The 19,093-nt window shown below is 44.1% G+C and overlaps 1 protein-coding gene across 1 annotated transcript in view; it reads right to left on the bottom strand.

Moving 5' to 3' along the window:
• Window positions 1–19,093, bottom strand: part of carmil3 (capping protein regulator and myosin 1 linker 3) — a gene marked incomplete at both ends in the record, with an annotated part of 41,852 nt that overhangs the window by 15,733 nt on the left and 7,026 nt on the right. The window contains 20 exon segments of the mRNA XM_080836209.1: window positions 12–21; window positions 1,201–1,277; window positions 1,608–1,685; window positions 2,014–2,123; window positions 3,220–3,234; window positions 3,237–3,273; window positions 3,276–3,307; window positions 3,840–3,888; window positions 3,890–3,910; window positions 3,912–3,936; window positions 4,318–4,330; window positions 4,333–4,405; window positions 4,835–4,888; window positions 4,891–4,912; window positions 7,533–7,606; window positions 7,772–7,842; window positions 12,581–12,675; window positions 13,112–13,233; window positions 13,387–13,446; window positions 13,566–13,616. Coding sequence (XP_080692335.1) covers window positions 12–21; window positions 1,201–1,277; window positions 1,608–1,685; window positions 2,014–2,123; window positions 3,220–3,234; window positions 3,237–3,273; window positions 3,276–3,307; window positions 3,840–3,888; window positions 3,890–3,910; window positions 3,912–3,936; window positions 4,318–4,330; window positions 4,333–4,405; window positions 4,835–4,888; window positions 4,891–4,912; window positions 7,533–7,606; window positions 7,772–7,842; window positions 12,581–12,675; window positions 13,112–13,233; window positions 13,387–13,446; window positions 13,566–13,616 — 1,089 coding nt within the window.

The following is a 19,093-nucleotide window of genomic DNA, read 5'->3' as shown; positions in this document are numbered from 1 at the left end:
GACAGGGGTACCAAATCATATCTGAAAAAAACGGAATGGGAGAAACAGCAAGAGAGGGGAAAAGACTGGATGATATGGGTAGGACTAGAGGAGGTGGGGGCGGGGGGGGGGGGGGGGGTCAGACAATAACTCCATTCTGAAATTAGGCTCATTTCTCATAAACTTTTACATAACATGGTTATCTGCTGAAACTGGAGACGCTATTGCACTGTCGCTCCTGAGGGATCCTAGCTGGAAGATGGATCACTCTGTTTCTGCTCCTACCTGCTGCTTGCAGCACACACACACATACCACGCTAAAGTCCCATCATAACCCACAACAATCACACACACCACATCACATACACACATTCACCTTACACTCACACAGTCTCAGTCCCACATGGCAAGTTCACGACACACATACACACACTCACTTCCTCTTGCTCCCTTCCTGTGCGCTCCTGTTCTCCGCCCACCTGTGTGAAGGTGATCTCCAGCAGCTCTCATTCTGGCTCTGGGAGCCACAGCTTCTCACCGCTAATGACCGCATCTTCTCACCGTGCAGAGCATAGCGCAACCTGCTGCCACATAACCTCCCTCCTAACGACCTTAGAGTCTAAACACCAGAGCTCAACTTATTGCCTCAAAAACTCCTTTTTATTTAACGACCATAGCGCCATATCACCCAAAGTTCATCCTTGAGCTGCCTACCTCAATAACAGATTCATGAATCCACTCACAGTAGCTGACTAGAAACATCCATTATCTTACTGGCTCTAAAATCCTGATCTGCTATAGTGCAGTCAGGTTGACCTGTGTTTTTAGGTGTACACCCTCTCTGATAAGCTGTAGATGCCACAGCAGTAGTGTGAGTTTGGCCTGACCTGAGACTGAGAGTCTATACATCCCCTTTGCTGTCGACTGTGCTACACTGGTGTATGGGGGGTATGGGATTGGGAAGATGAAAGGCAGTAGGCTGGCATGCTCCCCCGAGCATGTGTATGTGTGTGTGTGTGTGTGTGTGTGTGTGTGTGTGTGTGAAAACAGATGTATGCACACTCACCCTCAAATACACACAAAGTCACACAAACACACAAACACACACCATACACACACTGTGGTCTACGGGGGGACAAGTCGGGTAGATAAGAGCCAGCAGGCTGCTGTGTGTGTGTGCGTGTGTGTGAATTCCTGGCCCTTCAGTGGGTTATCACTCACCTGTGAGAGAATGAGTTTCTGGAGAGGTTCAAATAGGACAGATCAGCACAGCATCCCCTAAGCAAAGCCCCAAACAACTACATGAGGGAGAGAGAGACAGAGAGAGAGGAAGACAGAGAGAAAGACAGCAGAAAGAGAGACAGAGATGGAGGGAAGAAATATAGACAGATTCATTCATTAAAAATTCACACACACACACACACAAAAACACACACTCACACACACACACACACACACACACACACACACACACACACACACAGTCCCCAGTCAGGTCAGATGGAGAGTCAATTACAGACTGGTGTGCCCTAGTCTGCTCCCCAGACACCTTCACACTATACAGACAGAGACTTTCAGCATGGCCAGTTTTTAATTGAGAAGCCCCTGGTACCATCACAAGCACTTACTGTGTCCACAACGCAGTCTGTCCCAGACAAGTCCAAGTGCACCAGGCAGTTTGGCTGGGCCAAGAACAGGTAAAGACTCTGCAAGAAAAATAATGGCTCATATATCAACCTAAAGGATTTGTGTAAACCTGTGGGCACAGGTTTTATGCAGAATTCTCTGTGTCTTGTTTTGCATTCACTGTCTGCCTGTTTGTAATTTTTCTTATGCACAGTTAATTTGGTAAAATGGCAGCACTTGATTCTGGAACAGAACTAGTCCTGATCTGTTCTGGTACATATCAGGGCCAGGTCTGTGCCATATCAGGGCCAGAACTGTGCCATAACAGGGCCAGATCCCTGCCAAATCAGGGCCAGATCCATTTCCAAGTCATCAACTATGCAGCCCAGTGTGAAGCCAGTGTCTCACCGTTGCGTCCTCGCCAGACAGCACCCCGGGGTTCTTGCTCAGGTCCAGGTGCAGGAGGGAGTTGGAGTAGTCATCACTGGAGCAGAGAGCCTGAGAGAGAGACATCACACCTGAAGAGGGGGTTGAGGAAGGATGGCAAAAGAGAGAGAGAAAAAGAGGCCGTTTTGGGATGAGTAATGTGAAGAAAGAGAAATTGAAATAGACAGACAGTACAAAACACTTTCATCAAACACTGATGATGAAGCTGAGATGGAATGGAGACATTCAATTATGATTTGTATTATCAAAGAAAGAACAAGACAGAGGGTTTCAGAGGGTAATGCTGCGGTCTTCTCTTGTTCTATCTTTGACAATAAAAAGCATAAATGAATGTCTCCATTCACTTATCATTTATCCTGCTAAAATGGCATCAGGGCTGGCGGTGGGACAGGCCCATATGGCAGTCTGCCCTGGCCAGAGTCATGCTGGTTTGCCCTGTGGGCACGACACGAGAACAAGGGCACCCCGCCGTCCATTTATCTCTGTCTACGGCTGCAGCAACTATCAAAGATTTACCGCTCAATATCACCGCTGTCAGCCACACCGGCACCCAGCTGCATATATTTTCCACCCCGCTTTCAAAATACTAAAACTCTCACAGGATGCAGAACTGAGCCAATGCGTGAGCATCAGTGACAGAAATGAAAGGCTGGGAGTCGGCGCTGAGCCAGGCTGCCCGGGGAGGGAGGGGCGCGCTTTGTAACTACAAACCTCCCGCGCCGGCTATGGCAGGTTTGTTTACGAATAGCCTACACTGCAACGGAGGCTGGTTTTCTGATTTACTGGGACACGATGTTTATCAGATTTATTTTGCCCTATGAGCAACACGTTCATGATCCTTGGTGGTGTGTCCTGTTATTTCTTTGTCAATACAGCTGTAAGATTTGATAACGTTTTATTTTTTTCATTCTCGCCGAATGAAATGGACAGAGGGAATTGATCGTTTCATTCATGATATTTTGGACGTGTCCTGCCCCCTGCCATCCTGCCCTGTCCTCCTAGTTATAAATTGTGTATTGATTGGAGGATAAGCCGCGGATCTGATGCAGTGGCAGACCCTATAGGTTTTATGGTCAGCGACCAGCACATGAACAGGATTAAAAGAGACAGGGAACGTGTCCACCAGGGGGCGATGTCTCCCCAGAGAGATAGCACAGCTGTACACACCCTTAGAGGAGAGGACGTCTTGGAGAGGTTGAGCAGACGCAGACCTTTGTTTGAGGGCGACACATTTGCTGGATGAGATTGGAAACCCCTGCATAGATATACACACATATACACATACGTTAGTCTGGGAAGAGCTACATGCTTGCAAACAAACACTGACACACATTCATTAGTCCAGACTGCCGTTAGGTGTAAGCTGCACTGACTGTATGCACACACACACACACACACACACACACAGAAACACACACATGTTGATTTAATGAAGAGTGGCATGTGTCAGCAAGAGAATGATGAGTGAGCCTGGCAAAAAAACTGAGTCTCTGACCCTGAACAGCAGGAAGACAGTTGCAAAGGACACAGTCTGACATACATACACACACACACCAGTAGAAGCACATATACACACACCACCCTTAAACCAACAAAAGAGGAGGAAAAAAAAAACAGTTACCACATAAACACCCACACAATGACAGAAATAGACATGTAGAGCTCTTACACCGACAGACAATGATAGAAAGAAGAGAGTAATAAAAGCACAGAGTGATAGAGAAGAGAGGAAGAGAAAAAGAGATGTGGGGCGGTATAGAGGAGGAAGAGAGAGAGGCACTCTTTACCCTGGCTGTCCAGCGTGTTGTGGGCCAGGTTCAGGGAATGAATCACAGAGAGCAGGGTTTTCACACAGAGCTTGTTGCCATCTTCAGAGGGAAATCCCTGCACAGGTGAACCACAGAGCCAAGGAAAGTCAATCAGAGACATGAGATAACCATTAGAGAAGATGGGCTGGGGTTGGGCTGGGGGGCGGGGGGGGGGAGTGGTGATTAAAAACTGACAGGAAGTGATGTGTGGGCAATCTGCACAGATATTGGAGACTGATGAGGATGTGAAGTGGGACTACTGGGTCAGGTGCTCCTGCATGCACTGCAAGTTGCTTGAGCTGTAAGCACCTGCTAAATGAATAAGTAAATAAGCTTGAGCACATATGTATACACCTATGAAATGCATACCTCTGTGGCCTTGAGATAAGTGTCTGCTGAATGCTGGGTGAGGAAGTATGAATGTAAGTGTGACACTGAGAGGCTTAAGAGAACTCACGATTTGAGGCCGCATTTTCCAGGGTGAGCTCCTCCAGACTGCTGGATTTGCTGACGGTGTGAAGAATCTGCTCGACCACCTCTGAACCCTTAGAAAAAAAAAGAAAGAGTGAGAAGGCTTCCTCTCACACACTCACAGAGACAAACATCGTATCTTATACACTGCAATGCCAACATCTACAAACAAGATACATCAACAACACAACTACAGACAGAGAAAGACAGAGATGGCCAAAGGAGGTGACAGAGAGAGACAAGAGAAAGAGCAAGAGAGCAGGGGAGAGAAGGCTGCTGACAGACTAATAAAAAGAGAGAAGTCAGAAAAGGCAGACAGGATGGAAACTTCAGAGAGGACGTCTGGACAGGAAACAGCGGATTTAGAAAAACACTGAGCCAAGGGAAGATACTAAAACGATACAGTCCAGTGATGTAGCCCTACAAAAGTGCCCTCCACAAGGCCATTCAGCGTAAAATAAAACATAATGGTGAAACATATGAGAGAAAAAAAGGGTAGTTACTAAGCGTAAATCCTTGCAGTAGAGTTTGGTGAACCACGTATTGTACGCCACTGGATGCCCACAATCACTGCAAGATCCCTGACAAAGGGAGAGATAAATAACATAAAGAGATTAGTAACAAAGGAGAGAGGATGTGAGGAAGATACCTTAATATTCCAGAACCTTAAACAACCAGATTCATCTTCAATCCCGTCACAAATAAAGTATTCATTAAAGAAACCCAGTGCTTTTCCTTTTTTCTTTCTCTTCCCTCACTGGCAGCCCAAAAGGCCTCCGCTACACCACATGAATAAAGTCACTTTGGACGATGAGGCATTATAGGCCATTATGATTCATGGGCAAAATGACAGATTCAGCAGTAAATTTCTCCCTGAGAGGGTGTCCGGTCCAGAGGAGGAGGAGAAAAGGTGTGTGTGGGTGGGGGGATCGATAGAGAGAAACGGCGGCCAGGGCAGAGGATTTCTCTGTGCCAAGTCTCTCCAATACAGCTTTTAATCCTGGCCACGGGCCTAAAATGTTTTTATCCCGCACTGGAACCAGACCTGACAGCACTGACTGTCCACTCTGCAGCCATCAGTGGAGTGGAGGAGATAGAGAGAGAGAGAGAGAGAGAGAGAGAGAGAGAGAGAGAGAGAGAGAAAAGGAGGGAGAGAGGGCAAGTGAGAGAGAGAGGGATGGAGAGAGAGATTGAGGGTGAGGAAGAGGCAGAGAGTGGGAGATAGAGAGAGGAGGAAGAGAGGAGGAAGAGAGGGAGGGGTGTGTATGGGAGACACAGAGAGGGGTGAGAGAGGAAATACAGACAGAGAGAAAGAGAGAGAAAAGAAGTGCTCTTTGAGAGGTATGCCCTCCATTAGAATATGGCTGACGGCTGTGTTCTCATTCTCCGCTCCATCACAGCAAGGGAAACACAGCTCCTCACGTGGCCCAAAGGCATCTCCTCCCTCCTCACTGAAACCCTCTTAGAGAAAACCAGCAGCTAACAGCTAATCAAAACTAGTGACAAATACAAGAAAAAAAGTGCTGCCTATGTCCTGAAATTCTCTAAGGGTGTAAAAAAGAGTTTTGCATGTCCTTGAAACATTCAGACCCACACACACACACACACACACACACACACACACACACACACACACACACACACACACACACACACACACACACACACACAGATATCAATCTCATCCATTGTGCAAGGTTTTTCTGATAATGGAGGGAATTCATATGGTCTTCAACAATGTCCTGTTTAATTGACTGCCAGACATTCGATGTGACTGTACAGGATTCTGTTGACAACAAATGCAATTTGGTTATGACAGCCCTTACTATCCCCTTTCTCTCAGCTGATGCCATCATTAAAGACTTTTACCTTTTGCCAATGTGATCAGACAATGGATTAAATGGGATGGAACAGCCCCTTCATCTAGTGACACCACCATTAAACATGCCTCACGCATCAGGGTTCAAGCAGGGGCTCTTGTGAGGCTCTCGTGAAAAACCACAACGCTTTCAAGGCAGGAGCACTTTCAAAGTCAAAGCCTTCGAGTCAAACTCGCATGAGCCGCTACAGTGGCACAGCAGGAGCACGGTCAAATCAACAGCCGCTATGCTCGCTGACGCAGGGCCAAACATGTAAAAAAAAAATCCAAGATCTGAATTCGAAGTCTCTGCAATGCGGTGATGCACAACGATAAAAGCATGGTGCCCCCAACACAGCAAAGCTCTGTGTTACACACTGAATGACCGACCAAAGAATATGTTTCCTTTGTAGTGTAGCATGGGGTGTTCAGCCTAACTTTCTTCCACTATTGGTACACAGCACAACATTGCACTGGGTAAACGTAAGAATCAGCAGTTCAGATGGGGACAATGCTGACCCACTTTATCCAGTTCAAACAGCAAATCTCTCTCCTCTATCTGCGTAAGAGAGACACGCTAGTCAGGGCCTCAACAGCACATGGCAAGGTGTGAAAATTAGGAGCTATTTCTATACTGAGCCACCACTCACAATGAGGTTAAAAGACATGCAGGCAACAGTCAGTACAGGAACTCACCTCAAGCTGGGTGAAACCAACAAGCCTGCGGTGTGGGTGGGTGGGTGTGTGTGTGTATGTGTGTGTGTGTGTGTGCGTGTTGTTGGTCGTTGGATAGTAATTGGATTTGGGATACTCGTTGGATTTTGGATCGTCTCGGTCATTTGTTTTGGATTACCATTTAATGTCTTTACATTACATCCTTACGTTTCTATTCACAACCCTGACATTCACCACACGTTTTCTTTATAATTAATAGATAAATATAAAGCAGTAACCATTAATAAATAACTTATATTATTATTATTATTATTATCATAAATTTGCATGGCCTTCCCTTTCTGTTTCATGCATTTGAGCCGTGTACGTAACAGTGTGTGTGTGTGTGTGTGTGTGTGTTTGTGTGTCTTGAGTGTGTGTGTCTGAGAGTAAGCTGTAAGGAAGTGAAAAACAGATGTTTGAAGTTTTTGCGGTACAACACACACTTTGCCCGCTGACACCAGAAACCAGCATGTAAAAATGGCACACTGGCTACACAGTGGCTCTCACATCAGAATCCATAGTGACACCTCTACGACCACTACCTCTGTATACATGTACAACATGTTAGCTTACGCTGGACTTCACAAAGAACTTCTGCTCCACATGCCTATGGGAAAGATAATTACCTGCTCTCCAGGTGACTGAAATCCAACAAGTTAAACTCTCTATTGTCCTGAGAGTGGTAGATGGTATCCACATCCTGACAGAAGAAGCAGAAATAGTGAGGAAGTTACCAAGGTGCAGGCCACAGTGGTGAACACACATGTATATTTTTCTATGTGAAAGGTCACATCTGCGCGGAAAGAAACTAGGAAATTATGAACATGGTGATTCAGACCGGTAAAACAAAATCCATGCTACTTACCCACTGAACTTCCTCTTTGCAGCCAATGCCATTGTAATCACACAAAGCTGCATAGGTCTCTGAAAAGCCTCCTGGGTTGCAGAAAAAAAGAGAGAGCGAGAGAGAGAATGACTCAGAAAAACAAGGATGATAAAGAGAGAGAGTAACAATTTGTAGAGGTGAGGGGGAGAATAAGATGAAGACGGTGGGAGGACAATAGGAGATTAAGAGCAGGAATTGAAAATAAACAGAGGAGTTTAGGGTGAGAGGGGGTGATGAGGAGGATGGAGAGACAGGTAAGGCGTAATCCAAAAACAGGATTACTGAACGTTAAACACGACGAAACATGGACATGTCTCTGCCGCACTCTATAATCACTGGAGTGTCTGATAACAGGGGATAATAAGGGACTGACTCACTTCAAAATTAAAACTGTATGAGGTGGCCATGAATTTTTGTTTGTGTTTTGCGTGTGAGCGTCTTTTTGTCTGTTTGTACGTGCATTTATCAGCAACAGGGAGAATATTTATGTGTGAATGTGTGTGTGTGTGTGTGTGTGTGCGTGTGCGTGTGCGTGTGCGTGTGCGTGTGCGTGTGCGTGTGAGTGTGCGTGCGAGTGTGTGTGTGTGTGTGTGTGTGTGTGTGTGTCTGTGTGTCTGTGTCAATTCAATTCAATTTAATTTTATAGTGCCAAAACAATAACATTGTCTGAAGGTGTTTTACAGAGCCCTGAGCTTGAACAGGCGGGCACAAAGGCAGCAGGGGCAGGGAAACACTCACTCCCTGTCAACAGAAGTGAACCTTGAGGAAAACCTCGGCTCACAAAGTGGGTAGACAGGTAGAGATAGAAAAGGTAAAGATGGTACATAATAGAGCTGGGCGATATATATTGGTATATCAGGCACACCGATATATTTTTCAAACGAGACATAAGAGACTATAGTGTTTCTCCTTATTTAGTTTTATGGTGTGTTACGTTTCTTCAGTAAAGCTGCCAGTGTTTGCTCCTCTCATCTTCTCTCCCACACTCTCAGCGCATCCCCACCCCCGCTCTCCCTCTGCGTCTGCACAGGTCCTCTAGAAATCATAGTGGCCAGCGATGGCCGGAATGTTTCCATGAATGTAAACTGTTGTAAACTGTATTATTTACTTATATTTATACACCTAAAGACTACTAAATATTTTTCCCCAAGTCATGTGTGACACAATTATTGGCACCCCTAGAAAAATCTTTAATTAAAATCTAACTGAAGTATATTTCCAGTCAAATTTTACATTTTTAAGTTCACCTGTTTGATAAGGAACTCTTATGAGGTCAACCATGACTTCCAGTTCCACTGGCGTACAAGTATGAGGTGACACAGGCCAAATTCCATTAGTCCTTCATCACTATGGAAAGACCCAAATAACACAGTGACGATGTGCGTCGAAAAGTTGTTGAGCTGCACAAATCAAGGAATGGACACAAGAAAATCTCTAAACAGTTGAAAATATCCATTTCCACTATCATGTAAATAATTAAGAAGTTTAAAGCGACAGGAGATGTTAAGAATCAGCCTGGAAGAGGACGTGTCTTTACATTGACCCCACGCACCGTGAGGGGGATGGTTCTACTGGCAAAATAATCTCCAAGGATCACAGCTGGAGAATTGTAGAGGTTAGTTGAGTCTTGGGATCAGAAAGTCTCCAAAACTACCATCAGACTCCACCTACATCACCACAAGTTGTTTTGGAGGGTTGCCAGAAAAAAGCCTCTGCCGTCAATCAACAACAAACTAAAGCGCCTACAGTTTTCCAAATGTAAGTCAGACTTTCAATGAGACTGATTTATATGGTCAGATGAGACCAAAATAAAGCATTTTGGCAACAAACATCAAAGGTGGGTTTGGCATAGACAGAAAGATAGCCATATAGAAAAGCACCCCATACTCAATGTGAAGTATGGTGGCAGATCTCTGATGTTGTGGGGCTGTTTTTCTTCCAAAGGCCCTGGACACCTTGTTAGGATACATGGTATCATGGACTCCATCAAATACTAGCAGTATTAAATGAAAACCTAACAGTCCCCTCCAGTAAGCCTTAAAATGGGCCGTGGTTGGACCTTCCAGCAGGACAATGATCCTAGGCGCACCTCAACATCAACACAAAAATGGTTCACAGACCACAGAATAAAGGTTTTGCCATGGCCATCACAGTCCCCTGACCTGAACCCCATAGTAAATCTGTGGGATGAGCTGTAACCAAGTCTACAAACGTTGACCTCAAATTCTGAAGGATCTGAAGAGAAACTGCATGTAGGAATGGTCTCAGATCCCGTGCCATGTGTTCACTAACCTCATCACGCATTATAGGAGAAGACTTAGAGCTATTATCTTGGAAAATGGAGGCTGCACAAAACATTACATTAAGGGGGTGCCAATAATTGTGGCACACATGTTTTGGGGAAAAATATGTATTTAATGTCAATGTTTTTTTTCTTTTAATAATTTTACTTCAATGATAAGGTAAGATTTTTGTGAATATTTCGAGTGAAAGACTGAGAGGATAAACAGCAAAGACATATTTTTTTATAGCCTGTTTAGCTCATATTCACTAGGGGTGCCAATATTTGTGGAGAGCACTGTATAATATACAGCCGCGGAAAAAATTAAGAGACCACTTCAAAATTATCAGTTTCTCTGGTTTTACTATTTATTGGTATGTGTTAAAGTAAAATGTACATTTTAGTTTTATTCTATAACCTACTGGCAACATTCCTACCAAATTTCAAATAAAAATATTGTCATTTAGATCATTTATTTGCAGAAAAATGACAATTGGTCAAAATAGCAAAAAAGATGCAGTGTCTTCAGATCTCGAATAATGCAAAGAAAACAAGCTCATATTCATTTTTAAACTACACAATACTAATGCTTTAACTTAGGAAGAGTTCAGAAATCAATATTTGGTGGAATAACCTTGATTTAAAATCACAACTTTCATGTGTCTTGGCATGCTCTCCACCAGTCTTTCACATTGCCGTTGGGTGACTTTATGCTACTCCTGGCGCAAGAATTCAAGCAGCTCGGCTTCTTTTCATGGCTTGTGACCATCCATCTTCCTCTTGATCACATTTCAGAGTTTTTTTTATGGGATTCAGGTCTCGAAATTGGGCTGGCCATGACAGGGTCCTGATCTGGTGATACTCCATCCACACCTTTACTGGCCTGGCTGTGTGGCATGGAGCATTGCCCTGCTGGAAAAAACACTTCTCAGAGTTGGGGAACATTGTCAGAGCAAAAGGAAGCAAGTTTTTCTTCCGGGACAACGTTGTACTTTGCCTGGCTGAGGTTTGTAAAAGACCATAAGGATTGAACCAAAGCCGACTGGAGGGTCTCCTAGTTCGTCTTCTCTGATGAGTCCAATTTCACAGTAGGTGCAAGACTCTGTGGCTTGTAGGCCTCTCCAGGTCTCCGTCTAACCATCAGACGACCATGTGTTGGGCAAAGCTGAAAATTGGACTCATCAGAGAAGACGAACTAGGAGACCCTCCAGTCCGCTTTGGTTCAATCCTTATGGTCTTTTACAAACCTCAGCCAGGCAAAGTACAACGTTGTCCCGGAAGAAAAACTTGCATCCTTTTGCTCTGACAATGTTCCCCAACTCTGAGAAGTGTTTTTTCCAGCAGGGCAATGCTCCATGCCACACAGCCAGGCCAGTAAAGGTGTGGATGGAGTACCACCAGATCAGGACCCTGTCATTGCCAGCCCAATTTCGAGACCTGAATCCCATTAAAAAAACTCTTAAATGTGATCAAGAGGAAGATGGATGGTCACAAGCCATGAAAAGAAGCCGAGCTGCTTGAATTCTTGCGCCAGGAGTAGCATAAAGTCACCCGACGGCAATGTGAAAGACTGGTGGAGAGCATACCAAGACACATGAAAGTTGTGATTTTAAATCAAGGTTATTCCACCAAATATTGATTTCTGAACTCTTCCTAAGTTAAAGCATTAGTATTGTATAGTTTAAAAATGAATATGAGCTTGTTTTCTTTGCATTATTCGAGATCTGAAGACACTGCATCTTTTTTGCTATTTTGACCAATTGTCATTTTTCTGCAAATAAATGATCTAAATGACAATATTTTTATTTGAAATTTGGTAGGAATGTTGCCAGTAGGTTATAGAATAAAACTAAAATGTACATTTTACTTTAACACTTACCAATAAATAGTAAAACCAGAGAAACTGATAATTTTGTAGTGGTCTCTTAATTTTTTCCGCGGCTGTATATATATATGTAACTATTTTGAGAAATGTTCACATTGTTACGCGTTACCTCGTCACAAATATAGGAAATTGACGTTTGGTGTTGACATGCTATGCAAACCAGCTAATAGAACAATGACTTAAGCCATGTCTGTGAACCAATTTGCTTATAATTTGTATCTTTTCATTTCTGTGGATTTGTGTGTGAGTGTGTAAAAGAAAGATAATAGTGTGTGTGTGTGTGTGTGTGTGCGTTGTATACATACATTAGTCAGAAAGAGGAAGTATGTGTCTATTAATGTGTAAGTGTATGTGTGTGTTTATTTGTGGGTCAATCTGTGGGAAAAATAATTGAGTGTGTTTGTGTGTGTATGCTGTGTATATTCACTTTGACTATTCACTTTGTGTGGACAGTGTTTTTTTTATCTACACATTATTATTTTATTTGGCTGAGCAAGTGTGTCTGCATAAATGTTTTTGTATATGTGTGTGTGTGCGCACAAGTGTGTGTGCACGCATGACTGTGTGTGAGACTGCACAAGTTTCCAGGCAACTTTGTGTGGATGTGAGCAATTGGTCTTACCACAGGCTCTCTGTGCCTCCACAGACGTCTCGGAGTTGGGGGAGAATTTGCGCCCCCCCTCTGTGAGCTCCCCATCTAACCGACAGATGGGGGGCCTGCAGTCACAGGAAGACAAGCAAAAGAGACATTTATTCTTCCCAGCACTTTCAAAATGCCTTCCACTTTAGTGTGTGGAGCACATGAGATCATGTCTTCATTAAAACCCCCTTTCAACAGTTTCATTACTGTGTCTTTATTTGGAAATATCAGCAGCCTCTTTAGCATGATTGGAATACAGTGAAATATCAGAAGTGAATCAAAGAGGCCTATATGAAAGACCTGCTTTGAGTGAAGACACATTTGATCGTAGGGAAAAGACACTGAGAGATTGACAGAGAGAGAAAGGGGAGAGAGTGAGGGAGACAGAGAAAAAATGAGAGAGGGGGAGAGGAAGAGCAAAAGGAGATATAGAAAGGAAGAGAGAGCAAGAGAAAAAAGAAAGGAGAGCGAGGGGGAGGTGGAGACAGAGAAGGGTTACTGTGTCCTACTCACGCAAAGATGGAGTTGTTAAAAATGCGAGAGAGGGCAAAGTTTACGTGACCAATAAGCTGATCCAGGTGATCGACAGACTGCAGTCTAAGGGAGTATGTTGCCTTGTCTGTCTCTATGACGACCTGAGGAAGTAGACATTTCAATCAAGCAGTGCAGTTAAGAACACCAGGAACCCTGAACCAGTAGACAGATGGATGACCTAGAGAACACCAGAAACCCTGAACCAGTAGACAGATAGATGACTTAAAACAGCAAGATATCCCAGCAGGCCTCACCTGGTATTCTGGGTAAGCATTCATTCCCCTAATCTCCAGAAAGTTGAATGTCTGCTCCACCTGCACCAAAAGGAAGAATTAGAATGGTAACAAACTAAAATATGCAGTTATACATTTTTTTTTGATTAACATAATAATGGTAATAACAAAAACAAATAATGAATAGCAAAATTAAGAACCTTGGTTGGTACTTTGGCAGCCAAAAGGTAAAGTCGCCATGTTGTCAGAGCCTGAAATGAAGAGATAAAGTCTTATTTATTTCTGACAACAGTGCAAAGGCTCGCTCAACAGAAGAGGAACAAAACTCATATGGATGCGTGATTTTATCCCAAATTATGACAGCGTTTCAACAGGATAAACAAGCTGATATCGAAATCCAAACAGATTCAAAGTTGGCCACAGTGTTCTCCATCTCCATGCAAATAGAGAAGATTTCCTGAAAGGAGCCTCCTAATATCAACAAACATTCTTGTCAACACGGATGCTCTGACTCCTCCTCAGGGCCTGCTGTTTACCTAGCTGTTCAATGAATGACACTTTTAATCTGGACGGAACACACAAACACACTCAGCATTCTGTCAAAGCTGTCTTTGCTACATTGCAAAAGAGTTTGATTTGAGGATGAGACAGCGTTTAGATGTCCAGACATTATTTCACTACATTTGATTCATTTTTTGATAAAGACATTCAAAAGTAATGTTTTCTAAATAATTTTATTTATTTTTTTTTTTTTACATCAAAGAGCTTTATGAATAAGTCATAGCCATAGCCATTTTTTTCTGCAGTGAAAGCATTGCTTCACTGAAATTTGATAGAGACACAGGGAGACAGAGGGAAATTGAGCCTGTGTGTCTTCTTAGCTGGGAAATGAGGGATTATGAGCAGGGTACAATGTGGAGAAGGAGAGAGAGATAGAGGTAGAGAGAGAGAAAAAGAGAGAGAGAGAGAGAGCACAGCAGTGGATGAAGTATGTGTGTGTGTATTAGAGTGTGTGTGTGTCAATGGATCTTGGGTGTGAGTCTCCCTCTCTCTCTCTGTATGTGGTTAAATAGATAGATATTACTGATCCACAAAGAGACATTGCAGTGTTGCAGCAGAAACACAAGCATCACAAAACACATAACACACTAAGGTAGGTAAAATAACACTGTAGTTTAACACATTTATATAACTACAATACTACAAAATAAAATAAATAGACTTACAAAATAGAATTTGAGATAAAGCTCTGACTGTGCAAATTAAATGTAAAAGTGGTAATGTTAAAATTACCACTCAAAGGATAAGCCTCGAGCAGGAATGACTTCCTGTAGGGGTCCTTATTACAGCAGAGTTGAAGTGTGTGTGTGTGTGTGTGTGTGTGTGTTTGAGGGGGGGGGGGGGGGTAGTCTGGGCCAGTCTGCAGTGCTACTTGATCTCATTCATAATTCAAAGCCCTTAATTAACATACTCCATTTAGACCATCACAGACCACCTCTTCTTCACTTTTCACCCCTCCTCACACACCCACCTTAACAGGCCCCTCACCCCGCTTCATTAGACTAATACTACTCTCCATCTCCCCTGTCCTATTTTGTCCCCTCAGTCTTGCCGTACTGAAAGCCAGATCTTGAACGATTCTCCCGATCAGCTCTCTCCTCCACCACTCACAACTCTGTGATTCCCTCTATTCAATTTTATACTCTCCTGGCCCTAACAATCTCCCTCTTTTCTCTCTCTCTCTCTCTCTCTTTCTCTCCATGTTTCCCTTTCTTCTTCGCTTGCAGGCCTCTATTCTTTTTCTGCTCTGTCGCTTCCAATTCCTTGCGGCCTCCCTCCGATGAATCTCTAATGGCACCCCACTGTGAAGGAGAGGGACCGCGATGGAGACTCCAGATTTCCCATTAATAAAGTCTTCAGATTCACTCCTTTTCTCTTTTCCTCCCACTCATCCCCCCATTCCCTCACCTCACATTCTATTCTTAGTAAAGTTATTGTTGTGGATGGGTTGGTGTAAGTGGTTAAGAAACAGAACCAGACCAGACACCATCCGGAGCAGAGGCTGGAGGACCTGTCAGTAGAGGCTGGTGCACACACACACACACACACACACACACACACACACACACACACACACACACACAAGCTCTGTGTGTGAAAGAGCAGGGCTCCGCAGGGAGCTATTGGAACATTGTTAGCCACATCAAATTCCCAGACAAGCTTGAAAACCAATGCGAATAAACATAGTGTGGTATATACACACACACACACACACACAAAGAGAGAGAGAGAGAGAGAGAGAAGGAGAAGAAGGGGTAGCAAAAGACAGAGAGAGAAAGAAATGAAAATGCTGCTATGGTTTCGGAAGAAAGAGAGTGAGAGAAGGCAACAATGAAAAAAAAAGAAAGAAGTCTGTTTGAGGAGGAACAGTCATCTACTACGTCGTCTACTATGTCATCTCTGATCTTCTACAGGCTTTGTTTTCCAAAAGAGGCAGACACAAAAGATCAGCACATTAACATCGGCATCAATTATTGAGCCCCAGTGGCGGGGTTGATCTGTTTATGAGCATGCCAGCGCTGAACACACTGTGGCTGGATGCTTCATGTGTGCTCCCCTGGAATAACGAATAAATTAGAGCACTTCAAAGGCATCGTGCCTACAAATTCCAAGGAGTAGGAGGAGGTCTGGGCGGCTACAACAAAAATATGCACAAAAAGTGTTTCTCCTAAAATACGCTCACATGGATAATTAATTGGACCAGTACAGATTGTGTGCATAACAGACAGTGGTCGGAGGAATAAGAAACTCTTTATATGTTCAAAAAAGGCATTGACACTTTCTGATCTGGAGACAGTTTGAGAGTGTTCTTTAGTCTGGCGCATGTCTGCTGAAGTGGAGCTAAATTGGTGTGACCTAAGCTCTCTCGAGTGAAGCTGGATTTGGCACCTTGGTGTCAGAGAAAGAGGTCAGAGTGGGTTCAGTCGCTGAGGGACTGCTGTCAGCCCCATCCAATCACTGACCCTCACAAGGCAGAGACACCCCGGCTTCCCGGCTAGACGTCCAATCGGATCGGTCCAGGGGCGGGGAGGTAGAGGGCTTCTTAGCCTATCTGGCTCTGCATCCAAAGCCCTTGGAGCCACTGTCTGACTGATGAGAGCTTTGGCACTGGCCTCAAGTCGTGGCACCAAGTTAGTTCAAAGGAAAAGAGTGAGAGAAAGAGAGAGAGGGGGAGGAAGACAGAGGAGAGAGAGAGAGAGAGAAAGGGAGAGAGGGGGGCAGAGATAGATCTAGGGAGCAAGAAAGCAAGAGAGAGAGTGAGAAGAGAGAGAGCGAAGGAGAGAGTAGAAGAGAGAGAGGCTGAGTAAGGCGGAGGAGGCGTGGGTGAAGGAGGCGGGGGATTATATTAATCATAAGTCGCAGCGCTCTCGCTGCCTCTCTCCCACTTCAAACATGGCCCATGATTCAAAGGGGCAGCCGGGTGCCCAAAACGCATCACTCAGACACCCGCGGGGGTGGGCGGGCACCTGGAGCAGCGGGGGCAGAAGGGCCGAGAGGCCACGTCTGCCTGCCCGCCCGCCGCCCGTCAGTGACACATCACAGCCTTTAAGCTGTTGCAACTGCTGTCACTGCTGCTGGGCCCACTGCTCAGGTGGACCCACTTCAAAGGACACAGGGCTTTCCCAGAAGACACTGCAGCGTGGGTGATGGCGTAAGAGATGCACGGATGGTCCGGGTCCCGCTCTTTTGAGAGAGAGACAGAGGGAGAGAGCGTGAACGAGAAGAGCAGACGACAGGAAAGCAAAACAGAGAAGTAGAGAAAGGAAAGCGAGGGGGAGAGGAGGAGAGAGAGCAAGGCTTTAAAACACGTCTGCTCCACATTTACTAATGAAAAGATGAGACTCCTATGTCAAAGCAGCTTTGTAACTCATTCTCTTTTTTTGAGTGAGGGAGGAAGAAAACGATGGATAGATAGAGGGAGAGAAGGGCAGAGGTACTGGGAAACATAATATAGCCGCACACACACTAGACACTAGACCTAAACACACACACATTCACATGTGCAAATAACCACACAAAAATATTCATATACTATACATTTAATAGTAAATATGTGGCATTAGCAGTCTGTTTAAACTTTTCCGTCTTCATGGGAAACACACTGACAGCCATGTGTGTTCCCATGAATGCTTATCAATATGTGGCTTATATTTCTGCTTCGCCAGTCAAGCTCATTTGAATATGAATATGGGAGAGGGAGAGACTGATAAGAGGGCTTTCGTATCTCCTGGCCTTTTCCCAGCCGCGGGTGAGGCAAAGCTCACCAACACAGACTACCCAGGGTCAAATGACCTTCATAGCCTCTTTTTCTCTCTCTCTCTCTCTCTCTCTCTCTCTCTCAATCTTCCTCACGGTCTCGTTGTCTGTCTACTTCCTGCCTACTTCCTGCCTTCTCTCGCGTTCTCTCTGTCTCATTCTCTCTCATTGTTTTGCTCTTCCCTTTTCTCTCTCTCTCTCGCTCTCTCTCTCTTTCAATGTCATGAAAAAGGGGGTGAGTCTGGAGAGGGGGAGTGAATCACTGTTGCTGTATCATATCTCCCTCGCACTAAATGAACTCTGCTCATCACAGCATCCTCCCAGCACAATCTCCATGCTCTGAAGCATCAGCCGGCTCTAACGCAGATTATTTCCAACAATTACGGATCGAGCAGCTCTAGGGCAAACAGTTTTGAAACATCACACAGAAACAGTAAGAAGGACATATGCGATGACCTACGCCACTTGTGAGGAAATGAGCAGAATTAATATCAATTAAGACAATGATATCAGATGCTCATAAACCACATCAATGAATTTTCTTTGCTTGCGAAGCAGGATGGAAAAAGACATGATTGCCCACTATAAGAGTGGAAACAGAAGTGAGGGAGCCTCTTCTGGTGTTGTCGAAGGCATATTATATATAGCCTGGTTGTGATGATGCGGTCAGCAAGTACTATGTTGCTATGCAACACCTGTAAATGTAAGGTTCTATTTGCGTGATGAACTTTTTGTATCTCAGGGGAAGTCACAAATTGAAAGACATATTTTGGAGAAATTAATTTTACCGTTTTGGCAGATAACCGTATAATAAACAAGATTTTTTATGTGCTGGGGACTAAACATCATCCTATACATAATTAACAAACATTTTTCAAATAAGGAATGTATGATTACGATTTCTAATTCATTGTAATTCTAAGAGTAATTCTAGGTTGCTTAAAATGACTTACAAGGGACATCCTGGTAATGACAAGGTCATCTACTGAAGTTCATGGGTTCTGATACCCAAAAATCACATCTATTGATAACATGTATGCCAAAGATCACATCTATTGATAACATGTATGCCAAAGATGACATCTATTGATAACATGTATGCCAAAGATCACATCTGTTGATAACATGTAAGCATTATATCTCATCTACTGATAACATGTAAGCATTAGATCACATCTACTTCGTCCACCGATGATTAAGCAGCAGTGCTTAAAACCAGAACTAGTACCACTACCAAACATTCTGCAGAGACATTCTCCACTTTAAGGCACACATAAGTAGACTACTTAAAAAAGTGAATCATCGAATCAGTACTTCATTGAGGAAGATCATTTCCCTCCACAGTTCTACCACTCGCACACTTGTTCTAAATTAGTGAGGATTCTGGCAGTAGCAGCCATCAAAAGTCACA

Source organism: Sprattus sprattus (genome assembly GCF_963457725.1).
Source record: "Sprattus sprattus genome assembly, chromosome: 4".
Lineage (NCBI taxonomy): Eukaryota > Metazoa > Chordata > Actinopteri > Clupeiformes > Clupeidae > Sprattus > Sprattus sprattus.
This window is presented reverse-complemented; position numbering and strand designations above follow the sequence as displayed.